The sequence below is a fragment of the Macrobrachium nipponense genome, chromosome 24, assembly GCF_015104395.2.
Source record: "Macrobrachium nipponense isolate FS-2020 chromosome 24, ASM1510439v2, whole genome shotgun sequence".
Taxonomy (NCBI): Eukaryota; Metazoa; Arthropoda; class Malacostraca; order Decapoda; family Palaemonidae; genus Macrobrachium; species Macrobrachium nipponense.
In genome coordinates, this window is record NC_061091.1 from 6,945,255 (window position 1) to 6,966,671 (window position 21,417).

The 21,417-nt window shown below is 46.8% G+C and overlaps 1 protein-coding gene across 1 annotated transcript in view; it reads right to left on the minus strand.

Annotated features, from left to right (window-relative positions):
• The window catches only part of LOC135205840 (cytoplasmic dynein 2 heavy chain 1-like), a 252,552-nt gene that overhangs the window by 67,526 nt on the left and 163,609 nt on the right, over window positions 1-21,417 (minus strand). The window contains 4 exon segments of the mRNA XM_064237094.1: window positions 958-1,113; window positions 17,828-18,067; window positions 18,430-18,588; window positions 18,811-18,974. Coding sequence (XP_064093164.1) covers window positions 958-1,113; window positions 17,828-18,067; window positions 18,430-18,588; window positions 18,811-18,974 — 719 coding nt within the window.

Sequence of the window (21,417 nt, forward strand, 5' to 3'; positions counted from 1 at the left end):
GTTAGTAAGTGGGGGAGTTTCCCCTCGCCCAGGGGGGGGGGGGGGGGGGGGGGGGGGACAGATCCCACCCCGAGTGAACGGACGACCCCGAATACAACTGGATGTCGGGGTACCTCGCCCCCCCTCCATGCTGACTGATCGAGAGAGGAGAAGGAGCGAGATACCTCCCCCGAAGGGAAAGGAGCCGAGATGGGAGAAAGAAAGAAGAAGACGTGTCCGTGACCAAGGAAGCAACCAGAGATCCCTCCGATGACTGCTTGGCCGGCTTACGCGGCTTCTTCCTCCCCCCATTGCGCTCCCACTGCTTCTCCGACCATACAACACATATACCACATGGCTCGGTGCAAAAACATTCTTGCCCTCGACACCGAGTACAAAATTCGTGAGGATCAACCTCTACAGAGGACCGAAAGGCCCCAAACTTACGGCCCTCCACACTAGGGCACAATCTGCGGCTGATAGGGGGCAAGGGGGTCTCTTTGGCTCTTGGGATTCCATTGCAATTCACAAAATTCACGGTATTGAATATACAAAACAGACACGTACTTACGTATAGCCTTGCACATACACACACAGTAAAAGGGAAAGAGAAAAGCCTTCACGCAGTGAAGAAAACAAAGCATACGACTAGAAGCGGGCAGTGAGGCGAGCAACACGTCTAACCACCAGCACAACCGAAAGCAAAGTGACTCCTCTCCTCCCAGTCGAGCTGACTGCCAACTGACGGACAAGCAGTCAACTACCGAACCTCCTTGTTCGAAGCTTACAACTGGTTCAGCTGCCGCTAAGTTACATTCCTATTGTTAAAGGACCGAGGGTTTGTATACGTATCGGAACAAATTAAAGCATCACACCATGGATATTTGGGGATAAAATTGATAAACATGATGCCCATAATTCCCAATATAATATACATACAGATTGGCACAGACCTTTAAATACAATAATTACACTTACATTATCCTGGAACAGGTCTGGATACATTCCATGAACTAAGTGTATACCAAACATAAGATGATCTGCTTTGAAGAGTGAGCGGCTGATGTAGCAGTAAACTAAGTCCATCAAGGATCGCTGCAGAACCCTAATTCTTGTATCTGTAGCACTTCCATCCTGCAAAAGAGAGGATATTAACTGTAATTAATAAAATATATTGATATATCAACAGTCATTTCTGAGTAAAAATACAAACTGAGGTGCTTATTCCCTGATGAATTGAAACTAATATAATAAAACCAAAAACTCATACAATAAAACCAAGTACAGTCTATCTTATTATTGATAGAATAAACAATTCAATCTCATTATTTATTTAATTAACTTAACCCTTAAACGCCAGAGCGGTATTTTAAAAATCGTCTCCCGTATGCTGGCGACGTTCATGAGTGAGCTCCAAAGCGGAAATTTTTTTTTTTTTCAAAAAATCACAGCACGCTTAGTTTTCAAGATGAAGAGTTCATTTTTGGCTCTTTTTTTGTCATTGCCTGAAGTTTAGTATCCAACCATCAGAAATTAAAAAAATATCATTATCATATATAAATATTAGGATATATGACAGTGCGAAAAAAAATTTCATATATAATTGTATACAAATCGCGCTTTGAGCAAAACGGTTAAAGCTAACGAGTTAATTTTTTTCTTTGTATTCTACACTAAATTGCAATCATTTTGGTATATAACACATTGTAAAACGATCAAGGCAACACAGAAAATATTATCACAAAATGATGCATGAATTCGTAACGCGCGGACATAAAAAAAAAGCAGTTTTCAAAAATTCACCATAAATTGAAATATTGTGCTAGAGACTTCCTGTTTGTTGCAAAATGAATGTAATTGATTGAATATTACTAGACTGTAAGTGTTGCAGCTTACAATTGCAGTTTTTGACCATTTCGGTCGAGTTAAAGGTGACCGAAGGACTAATTTTTTCTATTTATTGTTATTTATATGAAAATATTTCAAAACTGATAACAGCTACAACCATAGGTTGTTTTTTGTTGTATTCTACATGAAATTGCACACATTTTCATATATAAAACCTTATGTAATGGCTAACTTGAAATGCAAGGACGTAAGGAAATTTTTTTTTTTTCCAATAATTCACCATAAATCAAAATATTGTGCTAGAGACTTCCAATTTGATGCAAAATAAAGGTAAATGATTGAATATTACTAGAATGTAATAGTTTTAGCTTACAATTGCGTTTTTCTACCATTTTGGTCGAGTCAAAGTTGACCGTAAGGTTGAAATTTTGGCACATCGTTATTTATATGAAAATATTTCAAAACTGATAAAAGCTACAACAAAGGGTTGTTTATTGTTGTATTCTACATGAGATTGCACACATTTTTATATATAAAACTTTATGTAACAGCTAATTTAAAATGCTGCAAACATTACGACAATCGGACGAAAAAATTTCAGATTTTTTTCGGAAGAGTTACCGCACGGACGTAAGGAAATTTTTTTTTTTCATAAATTCACCATAAATCGAAATATTGTGCTAGAGACTTCCAATTCGATGCAAAATAAAGGTAAATGATTGAATATTACTAGAATGTAATAGTTTTAGCTTACAATTGCATTTATTTACCATTTCAGTCGAGTCAAAGTTGACCGAAGGTTGATATTTTAGCAATTATCGTTATTTATATGAAAATATTTCAAAACTGATAAAAGCTACAACCATGGGTTGTTTTTAGGTGTATTCTACATGAAATTGCACACATTTCCATATATAAAACTTTATGTAACGGCTAATACAATATGGTGCAAACATTACGACAATCGGGAAACAAAATATTTCGGAAGAGTTACCGTGCGGACGTAAGGAAAAAGTTTTTTCATAAATTCACCATAAATCGAAATATTGTGCTAGACTTGCAATTTGTTGCAAAATGAAGGTAAATGATTGAATATTACTAGAATATAAGAGTTTTAGCTTACAATTGCGTTTTTCGACCATTTCGGTAGTCAAAGTTGACCGAAGGTTGAAATTTTGGCACTTATCGTTATCTATATGAAAATATTTCAAAACTGATAAAAGCTACAACCATGAGTTGTTTTTTGTTGTATTTTACATGAAATTGCGCACATTTTCATATATAATACTCCATGTAACGGCTAATATAAAATGGTGCAAAAATTATGTCAAAGTGACAAAATAGTTTCTGAGGTGTGTCACTGATACTTTTTAGTGCGAGAAGAAAAAAATTCGCGCTTGCGTGCCTGGGTAACGATTGTAAACAAAACAATGCCTTGATCCGTGAGCTCCCAGCATCCCCCAAGGCACGTGATTCAAAAGTTTTTCCCTAGTAGCCCTATAACTATTTTTCCGAGAATTAAAAAAAATATACTTTTTTATATCGACATACCATACGTCCAATCGGCACCCAACAGACAATTTATATCGACGTTTGATACATCCAATCGGCGTTAAAGGGTTAATTCCAAAAAATGAGAACACGGAAAACCTGACATTCCGGGGCACAGACGTTGACAAGGCTGAGAAGGAGCTGAAGAAGCCATAATATCAGGCAAACACACACACACTAAACATAAGTGAAATGGGCAATGAACTGGGTAAAGGCCAAGAGAGGTTAAACACGACTCTCACCCAGGCGGTTAAAGAAAAGACTATCCTATTGTTAAGACCAAAGGTTTGTTCGCGTATGAACAATGGACATTTAATGGTACAGATCTTCTTGATAATGAAATTCTCCTTTGGAAAACCCAGACACACAACAATAAGGACTCAAAAGATTCTGTTTCAAATTATATGCAGTTTAACACCTACTATAAAAAAATGATATTGTTATGATACAATAAAGTTTCATACATACTTACCTGGCAGATATATACTTAGCTATAGACTCCGTCGTCCCCGACAGAAATTCAAATTACGCGGCACTTGCTACAGGTAGGTCAGGTGATCTACAGCCCTGCCCTGGGTGGCAGGACTAGGAACCATTCCCGTTTTCTATCAGATTTTCTCTCTTCCACCTGTCTCCTGCAGGGAGGCTGGGTGGGCCATTAATCTTATATATCTGCCAGGTAAGTATGTATGAAACTGTATTGTATCATAACAATATCATTTTCATACATTCAACTTCCCTGTCAGATATATACTTAGCTGACTGGCACCCTTTGGTGGAGGGTAAGAGACAGCTAACTACTGAAATAGACAGGTAAACAACATATGTTGTAGGTATTTATAGACCTTGGTTCCTACCTGATTAAGCGGAAGACTTCGTGGCTACTGCCTAGGAGTCTGCTTCGCCTCAAGAGCCTTAGCGAGATATTGATCTGTGGCCAAGAGTTCTTGTGGGTCTGTCGATGGGGTCTTATCTACTTACTTGGCAGAGCCTGACTAGCATTTGTCAATGGGTGCTAATCCACTAACATGACAACATGACAATTTGTCGAAAATTGCATTTTTCCTAACTATACAAACCTGAGGTCCTTTAACAATAGGAAGTAGCTAGCGGCAGCTGGAACGGTCGTAAGCTTCGAACAAGGGGAGAACGGTAGTTAACTGCTTGTCCGACAGTCGCGCGCCGCGCGACTGGGAGGTAAACAAATCACTTTTGCTTTTGGCCCATGCAAAATACGCAGAGTGAGGGGTGGCATGAGGAGGGACTATATGTAAAGGACCTCAGGTTTGTATAGTTAGGAAAAATGCAATTTTCGACAAATTGTCATTTGTTCCGATACGTTATTACAAACCATCGGTCCTTTAACAATAGGAAGACTCACTTCTTGGTGGGAGGAATCTGAGTCTTTTGATGAACAGACTGGTGTTCGTCCATCCCTGGAATGCCTCCCTGGTCGTAAGAGCGAGGGAGGGATCCAAGCCTCTGTCTGATTGATCGGGGTGTGCACCGCAGGATCAATGGTCAGACCTCTGGGCCGAGTACTAAGAGAGAGGCAAGCGTATCTCTTCGTACCAGCAAGCAAGAACTTGTTCCTGTTTGCAAGAGGCAACATAAAGTATGGGTTGTCTCAAGCTGGCATCCACTTCCTCCCCCTTGTTGGAGGAAGTGGTGGATATACGCTCCTATCCCTAGTGAAAGGGATAGGATGGGGCTCTGTTGAGTAGCTCACCTGCATCTTGTCCTTATCCAGCAGGGTGACGACCATTGTCCCTCTAAACCACAGGTAGAGGGGAAGAAAAAAGATGGGAAGAGGAGCCAGTCACACTCTCATTCACTCATCCATTCTTATGGTCACACCAGGACTCGATGCTGTTCAGCCTGCGAGGGTCTGGGTTCGCTACACAACGTGTTGAGCAGCCACCACGGGTCCCAAGGCAAAAAGATCCAAGGACCTGTGGGCAATATCCCGAAGGTAGAAGGAAGGGCATGTGGTCTGGTTGACCAGACCCCTGCCTTCAGTACCTGCACCACGGAGAAGTTCTTGCGGACAAGGCAGCATCTCCTTCGCATCGAAGGCGGTGAAGTCCATTAGGGAGGGGATTGTGAACGACTCGAACCAATCGTCAGGGACCAAGAAGGGTTCTGAGTCTTCGCTACGAAGTTCGGTACGAAATCGAGCGTCACGGATCCCCATCCCCTGGATGCTTGACTTCGCAGGAGAAGTCATGCAGTTCCTCAGAGGAAAAGAAGGAAATAGTCGCATGACCTATCCCTCTTCTCTACTTCGGTGATGTCCAGTACCCATACTGGTCTGTCCGTTTGCGACGAAGTCTCTCGCATCCTCCTATCCCCATGCAGCGAAGTTCTCGGTAGTGGATAGGACACCGACACTCCATGGTGGGTGTCAATGGTATGGGTACTGTGACAAGCTATTAAAACGAAGTAATGATTGCTCTGTAACAACCGAACTAAGTCAACAGCGTAGTTTGTAACTGACTCGGCCGCTCTGACAGCTGCCGACTGACTGCGTTCGGTAGGAGGCAAGTTGTCAAAGCATCCGAGTAAGTCACGTGACCTTCGCCTTTAAAGGGTTATGCCGAGAGACCAAACAAATAATGTATTTGTTTGTCACCAATGCCGGACAGCGAGGTGATGATTCTCTTAAGGCATGTGCCCAACAGGCGAAAGTCAATTGCCTTCTAGAGACCGAGGTCCCTGAAGGTAAAACATCTCATGGTTGTTGAATCTCAGCTAAGGAGAAACAACACTATGTACCGTTGAAGACGAAGGTAGATATTGAATGCAACCTACGTCTTCACAGATGAATCGAGAGAAGGATTCTCAAGATTCATAACCTGTGCTTACAAATGACTGAAAACGCTAACCGCTATTTCATTGCTGCCCGGTGAGAAGTCGTAGTTGCAATGAAAGCGGGGCGTTCTTCAGTAATGAAAACACAGGGGAAAGCCGCCTGAAGAACTGCTTCTCATGGGCTGAACATTTGGGAGTAGAGCTGTCAGGTCGGAGAGTAGGCGATGTCTTCTAACAAATCTCGTAATTCGGTTGAACAATGAACAATTGTACACCTACGAATAAGAGATATTTTGAAGACAAACTCAGATGTCTGCAAAATCATTCGCATTATCGCAGTGCGATGCAGCGGGAGACTTGTACAGACTTCTGTTACCGTGCGGTAAACAGAAAGATGAAAGAGTCCAAGAGATATCTCTGTTGAAAATTCTCGCAATGTCGAAGGCGATGGAATCTAGCGTCACAGCAGTAGATGGGTCCTTCATTATTGCGAGAATCCCCGTTAATCAGAGACCTAAGTCCATGATTGTTGGGCAGAGATACGGTTCGGTAGTCAATCAAAGCAGGGCAGAGAGAGACATACATGACCGTGCATATCGGAGGCCCGGCTGATACTGAGCTGCTATCAGGCAGTTCAATACGCAGTAGTTGAGCCTGAGCTCTCGCGGACTCGTCATCCTGAGTTGCCAGGTAATCCATTATTCCACGAAGGAATGCGTTCGGCTAGAACTACCGAGCATAAAAGATATGCTCGAGCAATTATATTTAGGCGAAACGAATTTCGGTAAATATAACAGTTGAAATGGTGTTGTCGTGACAAAACCATAAGTATATAAAATTGAAACTGAAAACTCCTGGGAGGTTGCAGGCAACCCCGAGTTGCAGTTCAATTAGAATACTTCTCTTATAAGTCGCAATCCGTAGTTTAAACTAGGATATGCGCCTACCCCTCGGACCATTCAACTGCTTAGTAGAATCATGTCGCGAGGTTAATATACGTAGTATATTTGTAGGATTCTGAACAACGATCTCCATCCTAAATTCTTTCCTTCAAGAAAACAAAATAAGGATTGGAGATCGACCACCTTCGATCTCTATCAAAGAGAGTGAAGGAGAAGTCTTCCTCGAAGGAAAGCTTCAATGGTGAACAGAATACTAAGACGATAGTTCAAGCCAAACTGGATATTCCCGTCCGATCTTCTCTAGTCCAGGTTGGTCGCCTACTGTGAGATAGTTTCTTCAGCAGCAGTCTTCTTCCCAATGCTAGAAATTCCAGGGAATTCGAGCATAGCGAGGTTCCCGATTATCGTGTATATCGGGGATTCTCGTCTCGCTCACTTTGGACCGTGGTCTCGCGTAAGTGTTTGGAGATCGTTAAAACTCGAACACTGAATGCGTTAGAAATTCCGTAGAATTCTAAGCAGTCTGCGAAACCCCCACCGAATTCGTCAAACGATATCGGCTGGTGGGTCCTCTCGATTCCCGTAGAAATCGAGAATGGGGCAGGATTCCTCCTCAACGACCGGGGCTTACGTCAGGTAGGACCCGAAGGTCCCCCCGGTAGCGCAGTCCCGAACGTGGGATCCTACAGAGAAATCTCTGTAGGATCCCTCCCCTTTCCCTCGTAACCGTAAGGAGAGAGGGAATGGGGGAGGAATTGGATACTCGCTCGCCTTCCCAGTGGAACTAGCAGTTGGAGAAGAGTAGGAACAGCCATCGCCTTGCGGCGATGGCCTCTCAGAGTCTGGGAAAACGTATCGTCAGGAGAAAACGTTTTCCCCGCGGAGGGTTACGAACTCTCACTGTAGGTAAGGGTCTGCCGCCACTGTGAACGTCGTCTGGGTGGGGCTGATCGACACCTGACAGGGGAGAGCCGATACCGTCCTCCGACTCATTCCAGTCCTCGTCGAGGTCGAAACCTCTCAGGAGGACCGAAGGAGTATTCAAATACGGTGTCCGAAGACACGTAGAAACGCCGCTGTCGCAGTAGAGGAGGTGGAAGTAGCTTGATCGACCGGCCAGAACTGAGAGAGCCTTCTTGTCCGGAGACGAGAGACTCTGGTTCGAGACAGAATCGGCAAGTTCCGATCGCGGCGGACCCACCGTCGGTTTGGGTTCCCTCTCGGGCCCCAAAACGACTCGAGCAGAGACGTGGGCTCTGCTGGTGGGAGCGGCAATCCTTCCGCAAGGTCATTATGCTGACGAATCAGCTTAATGACTTCTGCAAATTCCTCTGTATCTCGGGAGTAACCGTGTCTTGCGGAGTAGGACCGTCCAGTCCCTCCAACAAGAACAGATCCCGAGATACTCCTCCTTTAGAAGGAGGAACAGCGGCAGACCCCTGACGGTCGCCTCCATCTACTTGCGCGTATGTCCTGGTCGGTCCTGGAACCGTACCTGGTCCATACGGCGTCATAGCTGGGTCACGAGCGGCGCACCTCTCGTGATCGCTCCTCGGTACCTCGCTCCTCCCGGTATAGCCCGAGGAGGTTGAAGGTACGGGAGAGGCAGACCCTGACGATCCCCCTCGCTCGCTGGCAGGACCAGCGTGCGTGGAGGGCTGCTGCTGATCGTCAACCCGCGGTGACGGTCGAGCAGCAGGCCTAGCCTTGCCGCTCGCCTGGGGCGATTGGCTCGGCTGAGAACGTCGAGACCGATCTCTAGCGTCAGGCGAGCTGCCGCTGGTCACCGTCTTCCGCCCGGTCCCATCGGGAGCGGCGGACGGGTGACCTGCTAGGCTCTCTGTCGCGTCGAGACCGGCCAGCGTCCTCTCGGCGCGTCGAGCCGCTGGTACCAGCCGTGGCTGGTACTGGCGGCCGCGGGGACTCCTTCCTCGCCTCAACCCGTGGCTGGTCAGCGACCGTCACGTCAGCCCGAGCAGCCAGTTGATCGCTGCGAGAGCGTCCACTGGCCTGGCGAGAGTCGTGTGCACGACTCTCGCCAGTCTTCTGCTCCGCGCCGCTGTCTTGACGGCGAGCGAGCTCGGGCGTCAAAACTTTGGCTGGACGGTCTTCTTTGGAAGAGCGTCCACTCGGTGCTTCTCGCGAACGAGAAGCGGCCGAGACGGAACCTGGTTTAGCGGCAGAACCGCTAGCACCAGGTGAGGACGCACCAGCCGAGGCTGGTGCACCTCTGGTCCCCGTCGACTTCTTCTTTGCAGAAGAAGCGACGGGCCACGTTCCCCCGAAGGAACAGGAGGACCAGCAGAAGAGCTCCCCAGCTCGCCTGAGCGAGCCGGGCCTTAGAAGATCCCGAAGGAGTCTTCTTAGGGGGGAGGAGGCAACCTTCTTCTTCTTCGGCTGTTTGGCCTTAGAAGTCGAAGGGGAAGGAGAGGCAGCAGACGACGAAGAAGACGACGAAGATGACGACGACACCTTCTTCCTCTTCCTCTTCTTCTTCGCCAGGCTCCGCAGGACAGACGTCAGGTCTTCCATCCAGGAGGGAGCCGGGGCAGTTGCCGAAGCAACAGGGCCCGACTGCACCTGTCCGGAAAGACCTGAGACTGTGACAGCACCACCAACAGCAGGAACAACAGGAACAGGTCCAGGAACAGCAGGAACGGCAGGAACATCTGAAAGTGAATGAGCAGCCGGCACCTGATCTGAAAGGGAATGAGCGGCTGGGACAGCAACAGGTACGGCAGGCACGGCAGGTACCACAGGAGAGCCAGGCGTCCTGTCGGCAGCTACCGTCATCCTCGGCACTGGCGGCAGGTCCAGGGGGTGTGGCAGCTGGAAGTCCGGGGTCGGCAATACAAAGAAACCCAGGTGGCGGTGGCACCGTCCTCTTTGGCACGGTAGGAATTGGTTCTGGATTGCAGCCGTGGGTGTTACCGACATGACATGTGGTGTGTACACCAGGTGGCGGTGGCATCTCATATGCTGGTGTCGAGATTGTGGTTGTTGTAGTGGTTACCGTACCATGAGTGACCACTGCCGACCCCGCCAACCGCTGAATCAACCCCTGTATGCTCGGCACTCCCTGCAGTCCCAGCGACTCCCACACCTGTCCCAGGTCGTCCTTCGCTGATGGCACACCTGCGGAAGCAACAGTCGGGTTAGTTAGAGGGGCTTCCTCGCGCCTGGGGGGAGAAGAACCCCACCCAGAGCGGACGGAAGACCCCGAGTACAACTGGACGTCCGGGTAGCAGGCGCCCTCCTCCACACTCGACGGATCGAGAGAGGAGAAGGACTCCGCTACCCCCCCCGCAGGGGAAGGCGCGAACCGTGGGGGCCGGTCGGGGGGCAGGAAAGAGGACGAAGTGTCCGTTACCAAAGGAGTCACTGGACTTTCCGATGACTTCTTGGGCGGCCTAAGTCTCTTCCTGCCCTCGTACAGCACCCACTGCGCCTCGGACCAATGCATACACGTTACAGAGGGCTCGTTGCGGGAGCACTCTCGCCCCCGACAATGAGTACAAACCTCGTGAGGATCTACATCTACATCCAAGGTCGTCTCCCACGGATGTAGCACCTGCGGTAACATAGATAGATTAGTAAGAGGGGTTCCCTCACGCACGGGGGGAAGACATGCCCCACCCCGAACGCAAGGAAGACCCCAAATACAAAATACAATGAAGAAGCTGAGCGGGGGGCAGGAAGGAAGACGAAGAATCGGATACCAAGGGAGTCGCGGGAGAGCTTTCCGACGACTTCCTGGCAGACCTTCGCTTCCCCTACCCCCGCACAGCAGTGAAAAGTAATATGAAAATGAAACAGAATACTGCCCTTGCGATTCACTTCATAGAACTTAAAGGAGAAAAGATCAATTCCCGGGTAGAACGGAAACTTGATCCAATAATATGATGCTATCATAAAATATATATGAAAATGAAACAGAATACTGCACTTGCGATTCATTTTCACATAAAAAAATCGTAAGGATCAATTCCCGGGTAAGAACGAAAATTGATCCAAATAAAATTTCATGCAAATAAATAAATGAAAATGAAAAGAATATTGCAATTGCGAATCCACTTTCATTGCATTCTATTATACAAAATTAAAAGGCTCGTGCCGAGCACAATCACACTCTCGGTAACGAACGCACAGGGCAAAAATATAATGAAAAGAGTACTTACATTTTTCAATTACACACTTTCGCCCAAATACATGACTCGGCGCGAGCGCGCCACCGGCCCTCGGCACCGAGACATAATTCAAGGGTTCAATTGATGAAAAAGAGAGGAAATCGCCGCATCTACGGCGATAACTCCATGTTGGTTCATAATTAAGTAATGAAAATGAAAACAGTGTACTTACGTCAGTTTTCATTTTCAAGTCAAACAAACCATTAGTAGAAAACACAATATAAACAAAGCATACGACGATGAAGCGGGCAGAGAGCGATGACGAACACGTCCTTCACACCCGCGGCCGAAAGCAAAAGTGATTTGTTTACCTCCCAGTCGCGCGGCGCGCGACTGTCGGACAAGCAGTTAACTACCGTTCTCCCCTTGTTCGAAGCTTACGACCGTTCCAGCTGCCGCTAGCTACTTCCTATTGTTAAAGGACCGATGGTTTGTATTACGTATCGGAACAAACGCCTTATTTAAGGAGCACACAACCGATCCTGATCACCCGATCCTAACACCTGTGTTAGTTCTAAGATTGTCAAGAGTTATCCCCCCAACTCCTCACAAACAACCAATAACTCGAATCACACAGACAAGATGCACACTTTAAAGTACAAAAAAAAAAAAAAAAAAAAAAATGTTTACCCCTCTATTAGTCAGATACAACCCGAGTTCCTTACTGAGCAAAAGTGACGGCCGCCTGTGCGACATCTGACACTCCTTCCAGCAGGAAGTCAAAAACATATCCAACAAGAGGGTTACGTACATATATTAAAATTAAGGATCAGTGCTTGCTCCAATACCCAGGACCGTATCCGCTGACACAAACGGACCTAGAGAAAAGCATTTCTCGTAAGTTACCCGAACGTCTTTCAAGTAATGAGATGCAAAAACCGAATTGCATCTCCAATATGTCGCTTCCAAGATATTCTTTAGCGACATATTTCTTTGGAAAACAAGAGACGTCGCGACTGCTCTAACTTCGTGAGCTTTTACTCTCAAAAGTTTAAAGGAGCCATCTGGGCAGTTATTATGTGCCTCCGTTATAACGCTTCTGACAAAGAAGGCCAAGGCATTTTTCGACATAGGTCTTTTCGGGTCCTTTACAGAGCACCATAGACCTTGCGAACCCCCCATCTGCTTCTTTCTATCTAGATAGAATTTTAGCGCTCTGACCGGGCAAAGAGACCTTTCTGCCTCCCCACCTACTAGGTTAGTCAGGCCCTTTACTTCGAAGCTCCTGGGCCAGGGCTTTGAAGGATTCTCGTTCTTCGCTAGAAACAGAGTCTGAAACAAACAGATGGCAGAGTCTCCTTTAAACCCTACACGAGACTCTAGGGCGTGCAGTTCACTAATTCTTTTCGCTGTAGTGAGAGACAACAGAAACAAGCACTTTCTTGTAATGTCTCCAAAGGAGGCCCGGTGAGGAGGTTCAAATTTTTCCGAAGTCAGGAATCTTAGGACTACGTCCAGATTCCAGCTCGGAGCTCTTGGTTTCTTGACTTTGACGTCTCGAATGACCGAATCAGATCATGCAGATCCTTATTGTCAGCCAATTCTAGGCCTCTATTCCTGAATACGGCTGAGAGCATACTTCTGTATTCCTTTATGGTTGACACAGAAAGATGAGATTTCTCTTTCAGGAAAAGAAGGAAATCGGCAATTTCGGTCACAGAGGTATTGGAGGAGGACAGCTTCTTTGACCTACACCAAGTTCTGAACACCTCCCACTTCGATTGATATACTCGCATTGTAGACGATCTGCGGGCTCTAGCGATTGCGCTTGTAGCCTTGCGAGAAAAGCCCCTCGCTCTGACGAGTCTTTCGATAGTCGAAAGGCAGTCAGAGCAAGAGCGGGGAGGTTTTGATGATACCTCTCGAAGTGGGGTTGTTTGAGCAGATCTGTCCTGTTTGGAAGAGATCTGGGGAAGTCCACCGTCCACTCCATTACCTCTGTGAACCAATCTCGAGCTGGCCAAAACGGGGCTATCAGAGTCATTCTTGTCCTCTTTGAGGCCACGAACTTTCTGAGCACTTCCCCCAGGATCTTGAATGGGGGAAAGGCGTACACATCTAGTCCCGACCAATCTAGGAGAAGGGCGTCTACTGCAAATGCCCTGGGGTCCTCTACCAATGAGCAAAAGGTGCTTATCCTTTTGGAGAGGAATGTGGCGTACAGATCTATTTGAGGTCTCCCCCAAAGTGACCAGAGGCTCTGACACACTTCTGAGTGGAGGGTCCATTCTGTGGGAAGGACCTGGAACCTCCTGCTCAGCCTGTCCACTCTCACGTTCCTCTCTCCTTGGACAAATCTTGTCAGTAGAATGATGTTCCTCTGATGTGCCCATACAAGAAGGTCTCTCGTTAACTCGTAGAGAAAGAACAAGTGTGTCCCGCCTTGTTTCCTTATGTAAGCCAGAGCGGTGGTGTTGTCTGAGTTTATCTGAACTACCCTGTCTCTGACTATCGGCTCGAAGCCCTTTAGAGCAAGATGTATGGCTAAGAGCTCTTTGCAGTTGATGTGCCATGACTGACACCTGCACTTCTGACCAGGTGCCTGACACTTCTCTTGATCCCAAGGTTGCACCCCACCCCGTCTCCGACACGTCGGAATACAATACTAGGTTTGGGTTCCGAATTTCCAGGGACACACCTCTGTTTTCCTCTAGAGGGGGCAACCACCACTTTAAGTGATCTTTCACCTCTAGAGGAATCGGAAATGTGTCGGTGAGCTGTCCTGTCTTCCAGTTCCAAACCCTTTTTAGGAAGAATTGTAGTGGACGGAGATGGAGTCTTCCTAGAGGAAGGAACTGTTCCAGCGAGGAAAGGGTCCCCAGAAGGGTCAACCATTCCCTCGCTGAACTGCGCTCCCTCCCTAAGAAGCTGGAGACTTTTCCGCAACCTTTTGTGATTCTCTCTAGAGAAGGAAAACCTCGAAAACCCTGAGAATCCATCCGAATCCCCAGATAAACCATGTTCTGGCTGGGGATCATCTGAGATTTCTCGAGGTTTACGATTAATCCTAGTGACCTTATAAGGTCTAGTGTTGTTGTAAGGTCCTCCAAACACTGTCTCTGCGATCTGGCTCTGATGAGCCAGTCGTCTAGGTAGAGGGAGATGTTTATTCCCTTTAGGTGCAGATATCTTGCCACATTCTTCATCAGGCTTGTGAAAACCTGAGGAGCTGTGGACAGGCCGAAACACAAGGCCCTGAACTGATAGATCCTTCCCTCCATCATGAAACGAAGGTACTTCTTCGACGAATGATGAATCGGGACGTGGAAATAGGCACCCTGAAGATCGAGAGATACCATCCAGTCTCCTTGGCGTAGGGCTGCAAGGACTGATGCAGATGTTTCCATACTGAACTTCTCCTTCTCCACATATCTGTTCAGTGCACTTACATCTAGGACTGGTCTCCATCCCCCCGAAGCCTTCATGACTAGAAAAAGGCGATTGTAAAACCCTGGGGAGTTGTGATCCAGTACTAGTTCGATTGCCCTCTTGTCCCACATTTGTTCCACCATTTGTCGAAGAGTATCCATCAGTACAGGGTCCTTGTATCTGGCGGACAATTCCCTCGGTGTCGACGTCAGGGGAGGGTTGTCCTTGAAGGGGATGTAATATCCCTTCTTGATGACTGACAGCGACCAGGTGTCGGCTCCTATCTGTGCCCAGGCTTCCGCAAATTCCTGTAGCCTGGCACCTACTGGTGTTTGGAGGATCTCGTTCTCATTTACCCTTTTTAAAGGGTCGGAAGGAAGCTCTTCCTCGTTTTTCCGTAGCTTTCCTTTTGGAGGTTGCTCTAGAAAGAGGGCCTCCTCGAAAGGGCTGTTGCGATGTACGAGCCCCTTTCTTGTCTTCAATGACCACAGGTCTATTCTTCTTCGAAGATTGCATGAGAAGCTGAGTCACCTTCTCAGTTAGAGAATGTGAAATAGTGAAATATCCTTCACTAACTGAGAAGGGAACAAATGCTCTGATAATGGAGCGAAAAGTAAAGCGGCTCTCTGCGAGGGAGAGACGGCTTTAGTCAAGAATGAACTGAAAACCGCTCTCTTTTTTAAAATCCCCGCTCCAAAGAGAGAGGCGACTTCTCCCGAACCATCCTGAACCACTTTATCTATGCATGCCAGGATGCTCAGCAAAACTTCTGGGTTTAGGCCTTCTGCTTCATGGGTCTTTTTGGCCAAAACCCCAAGGGACCAATCCAGGAAATTGAACACTTCCAAGACGTGGAAAAGCCCCTTGAGGTGATCCAATTCAGAAAGGCCCCATGTCGCTCGGGCCGAGTTTAAGGCATGCCTCCTCGACGAGTCTACTAGACTCGAGAAGTCAGACTCCACCGAAGCAGGAAGAGACAGTCCCATGTTCTCTCCAGTCTCGTACCATATGCCTCTTCTGCCCGTCAGTTTGGCCGGAGGCATACAAAACACCGCCCTCCCCAGTTCCTTCTTTGATTGTATCCAGGAACCGAGAGACTGGAGGGCCCTCTTCATTGATATGGCCGGTCTCATTTTAAGGAAGGACGACGTCTTCAGAGCTTTAGCACTCGAAAAGAGAGAGCGCGGAGAAGGAGGAGCAGCTGGAGTCAAGAGAATCTCCATATTCTTCAAGAAGGAGTGCCGTTAGAACTTTATAATTCGATAGTCCTTCTTTACTTGGAGCCTCATCTTCTGACACTTCCTCTAGCTCGAGAGGGTCAAAAGGAGAACGATCCCTTTTCTCGCATGTATCTTCCTTCGACTTCATTCTCTCCAAAGGCGAAGGACTTCTCATAGGTAAGGGACTAAGTGACATCACCTCCCTATGTCTAATCACTGGCGATTCTTGTCTAACTGGCGCCTATCAGGCTCTTCGCGCCTGGTTGTTGCCTCGTTCCTGGCTGGCGCCTGGTTGGCGTCTGGAAGGATCCTGGTTGTAATCTGGCGCCTTGCGCCTGGTTGGCTCTTCACGCCCTGCGAAAACTTCTCTCTTGTACAGAGAATCACTTTCAGGTGTTGCCTGGCGCCTGGCTGGCACTTCTTCCTCTTCTTCCTCTCGCCTGTACAGTGCTTCGTTCCCCACAGAGATGGCCACCTGTGCGACATCTTCCCTGGAGGGTTCGTTGCGCCTGGCAGGAGATCGGTGTCTAGACCTTTTGATAGGCAGCTTGTCATCCTTTCTACGAGGAGGCTCTTTGGATAGGACTCCCACCAAAGAAGCTAGCTGCTCCTGTAGATTTAACAGGATCTTCTTGGTCGAAGGCTCTCTTTCCTCTTCATAAGGAGGAGAGGGAGATCTGGAAGGCGCTTGAGGTTCCCTTGCAGCAAAGGGAGTCTATTCTATTCTAGCTCTCTTGATAACCGAGGGCGCTTCTTCTTCTGAAAAGCGCTCGGGGCTAGAATCCAAAGCAGGCTCTTTCCAGTTCCTCTTCAATGGGCGAGAAAGATTCGTGTCCTTCCACCCGCGTTTCGGTGAGGGAGATCCTGAAGAAGAGAAGCACTCACGCAGGACGCTTTTTCTATAGCGGTCCCTGGCAGTCTGAGGCGATACAGAGCCTGCCGAAGGGACGCCTGATCGGTGGGGAATCTCCACAACCTCCGGAAGGCTTTCGACTTTCCTTCTCCTCTGGGCCAGGGAGCTTGGAAGAGGTCTAGGCCTGGGAGGGTCGCAGAGCCGACCAGACGCCCCCTCCACTACACTGGGGACACTTACATCACTTGAAATATCACCATCACTTTGCTTACCTTCTAAAGCCGCCATTTTTTCTTGCATCCTTTGAAGGGAAGCTTTCAGGTCTGCAATTTCCGAAGCAGAATCTGTCGGATTTGCAAACTGTGATCGGCCTGATACAGAGGGAGAATAATTATGAGGAGAAGAAGCTACAGAACTAGATAAAGGTTCATTAGATCTAGATCTACTTAGGCTTTAAGAAGCTGCTTTCCTCACTCTGTCTCTCTCTAACTTCTTCAAGTAAGAAGTTAGAGTCTTCCATTCTTCAGCACTCAACCTTTCACATTCATTACAGGTGTTAGCCAAAGAACATTCAACAACTTTACAACGTCGGCATACAGTGTGAGGATCTACCGAAGCCTTCGGCATCCTCACCTTGCAGCCTTCATTCACACACACTCTCACACCAACACTCGAGTCAGACATTTTAAGGAAAAATCCAAAAGCAAGTCCAAAAACAAGTCCACGATAGCGAATGCCAAAACAACGATCCAAGTACGTCACCAAAAGTCAGCCAAAAGAAGATCAATTGCGTTGAATAAAGAATTCCAGTCAGGAGGTAGTAACAACAATGTTGACACCACCGGCGACAGAGAAAATCTGATAGAAAACAGGGAATGGTTCCTAGTCCTGCCACCCAGGGCAGGGCGGTAGATCACCTGACCTACCTGTAGCGAGTGCCGCGAAATTTGAATTTCTGTCGGGGACGACGGAGTCTATAGCTAAGTATATATCTGACAGGGAAGTTGAATGTTTGAAAATCTGCATTTCCAACTAGTAAGTGCTTTGACCTTTTAAGTTTAGTGCAAATTGCCTGGACTCAGTAAAAATGAGTCAAGTTACAATTACCTGAGGTTCTTGTAAAGCTTTCTGGAATAATTTATGGAAAGCATTGAGACTGAATCGATACATGTTGTTCAGTTTTGAAAGATCTGAGATGACAAAATAAAGATTAGAAGCCGCCTCTGCCAGGGATACATATGCTTCTCGCTCTTTCTCAAGAGATTCTTGAAGGGTACCAGACTCTTTCAGTGAGGACTCGATCGTAGCTGCACTTGACTTTGCCTGCTCCAGTGATGCTAACAGTTCCTGAAATCAAGATTAAAAGTAACTTCAAGTAAACAATCGTTTTCATTACTCATCAGATTTCTGCATATCTCATTAGAAAGCTATTTAATCGTCTTTACATCACCCTTCTCAGATATTACATACTCTCTTATGACAGAGGAGGGTGGAAAGAACTTTTCTCACACCTAATGCAACAGATACAAAAAATCTTCCATAAAAATAATAATGATGATTACTACAGTAAAATACAAAAGAACAACAAAATAAATGACACCAGAAATTTCATTGAATAAAATGGACAGGAAAGTCATTCAATAAAGTGAACAGCATGTGATGAAGATCCATAGAAGAGTTACAAGAAGATTAAGTCAAGTATGTAATACCTTGTTTTCTAGAATATTTCCCTTTGATTCTGCTAGGGTAGTCAGCAGCTGGTCTTCAAGAGTTACAAGGCGAATCTTGAGGTCCTCCTCCTGACGCAGAAGCTCAGTGCGACGTACCTCCAACTCTGGTTTTTCTACTTGAATTGTTGCCGCCAGCAGCTAATATAGTAAATAAACACATTTTTACAGTTATTTTTATGCGTGAGACAGTTGCATCTTGCATGAAATACCATTTACTTCTAAAAACAAGAGTATACTGTCTTCAGATACCTATATATTAATATTATAACAAATCTTCAAAGTACAAAATTTCAGTGTTTGACTAATGACAATAAAAAAGTTAAATTTTGAACCAACTTACAAAATATCAAATATACTTGCCTGTCCAGTCAAACCCGCACGGGTCGTTGTGAAGTTAACAGAAGTGAGTATTGACATGATGTGCGGTGGAAGTTCGGGCGTAGGGCTTCTGGTTGCCAAAAACAGCTTAAAGTTGTCATTATAATCTAGCGTCTTCTCTCCTAATTCAATGACATACCTTGGCCCTAATTAATAAAAATTAGCAAAAGCTGTTAATTGAATACTCTATTAACATGTCACTTAAACTGAAAAATAACAATTTGTCAAAAATTGTATTTTTTCCTAACTATATAAACCTGAGGTCCTTTAACAATAGGAATATAACTTAGCAGCAGCTGAACCGGTCGTAAGCTTCGAACAAGGGGGTTTGGTAGTTAACTGCTTGTCCCGCAGTTGGCGGTCAGCTCGACTGCGAGGAGAGGAGTCACTTTGCTTTAGGCCTAGGAAAACGCAGAGTGAGGGGTGGCATGAGGTGGGACTATGTGTAAAGGACCTCAGGTTTGTATAGTTAGGAAAAATGACAATTTGTCAAAAATTGCATTTTTCCTAACTATACAAACCTGAGGTCCTTTTACAATAGGAAGGTAACTAGCGGCAGCTGGGACGGTCGTAAGCTTCGAACAAGGGAGTTCGGTCGTTAACTGCTTGTCCAACAATGCGCGCGCAGCGCGACTGGGAGGTGAAGAATCAATTTTGCTTTAGGCCCAGGAAAAAATGCAGAGTGAGGGGTGGCATGAGGTGGGACTATATGTAAAAGGACCTCAGGATTGTATAGTTAGGAAAAATGCAATTTTGGACAAATTGTCATTTGTTTCGGTACGATATACAAACCTTCGGTCCTTTTACAATAGGAAGACTCACTTCTTGGTGGGAGGAATCCGAGCCTTTTGAGAACAGACTGGTGTTCGCCAAACCTTGGATTGCCTCCCTGGTTGTAAGAGCGAGGGAGGTATCCTAGCCTCTGCCCAATTGATCGTGGTATGTACCGCAGGATCAGTGGTCAGACCTCTGGACCCAAGTAATAAGAGAAAGGCAAGCGTATCTCTTAAAAATAGCAAGCAAGAACTTGTTCCTGAGGCAAGAGGCAACATAAAGTTATGGGTTGTCTCTTGTTGGCTTCCACTTTCCCCCCCCCCCCCCCCCCTTGTTGGGGGAAGTGGTGGATATTCACTCCTATCCCTAATGAAAGGGATAGGATGGGGCTCGGTCGAGTAGCTTACCTGCATCGCCTCCAGACCAGTGTAGTGACTACCGCGTCCCTCTGCCCACAGGTAGAGGGAGAGAAAAAGATGGGGAAGAGAGAGAGAGAAAAAGATGGGGAAGAGAAGGCCAGTCACCTTCTCAATCACCTATCCCTTCATGCAGTCACACCAGGAAGCGAAGCTGTTTGGTCCACTCGGGTGCTGGGTAAGCTACACAACGTGTTGAGCAGCCACCACGGGTCCTAAGGAACAATTATCCAAAGACCTGTGGGCTATATCCTGAAGGTAGGAGGAGGTACATGTGGTTTGGTTGGACCAGACCCCTGCCTCCAGTACCTGCGCCACGGAGAAGTTCTTGCGGAACACGAAGGAAGGACCAATATCTCTGACTTCGTGGGCTCTCGGACGAAGTGTACGGATGTCGTCACTACCATCAGCTTCGTACGCCCTCCTGATCACCTCACGCAGCCAGCAAGAAAGAATGTTCCTGTAACTTCTTCTTGGTCATCCCAGTGCTAATGAAGATGTTTCAACACTCAGACCTGAGGTGTCAAGTTTTCTTCAGATAGTGCCGTCACGCCCTCACAGGACAAAGCAGCATCTCCTTCCCCTCGAAGGGGGTGAAGTCCATTAGGGAAGGGATTGTGAAGAACTTGAACCGATCGGCAGGGACCAAAGGATTCTGAGTCTTTGCTACGAAGTTCCGTATGAAATCGAGCGTCACAGATCCCCATCCCCTGGATGCTTGACTTTGCAGGAAAAGCCATGCAGTTCCCTCTTCGGTGATGTCCAGTACCCATACTGGTCTATCCGTCTGCAGCGAAGTGTCTCGCATTCTCGAATCCCATTGCAGTGAAGCCTCTCGTGGTCTCGTATCCCCCTGTGGCGAAGTCTCTCCGTCTCCGTGGTGGATAGGAAACCAACACTCCATGGTGGGTGTCGATGGTATGGGTACTGGGACAAGCTAGTAGGACGAAGTAATGATTAATCTGGAACAACCAAACTAAGTCCACAGCGTAGCTCGTAACTGACTTGGGCGCTTTGACAGCTGCCGACTGACTGCGTTCGGTTGTTTGAGGCAAGCTGTCCAAGCATCCGAGCAAGTCACGTGACTTTCTCCTTTAAAGGGTTATGCCGAGAGACCATACAAATCGTCTATTTGTTTGCCACCGATGCCGGACGGCAGGTGATTCTCTAAGGCATGTGCCCAACAGGCGAAAGTCAATTGCCCTCTAGAGACCGAGGTCCCTGATGGCAAGACAGAATTCTCATAGTAGTTGAATCTCAGCTAAGGAGAAATAACACTGTGCCGTTGAAGACGAAGGTGGAAGGTGAATGCCACCTACGTCTTCACAGCCGAATTGAGAGAAGTAATTCTCAAGATTCTGAACCTGTGCTTACAAAGGACTGAAAACACTAAACCACT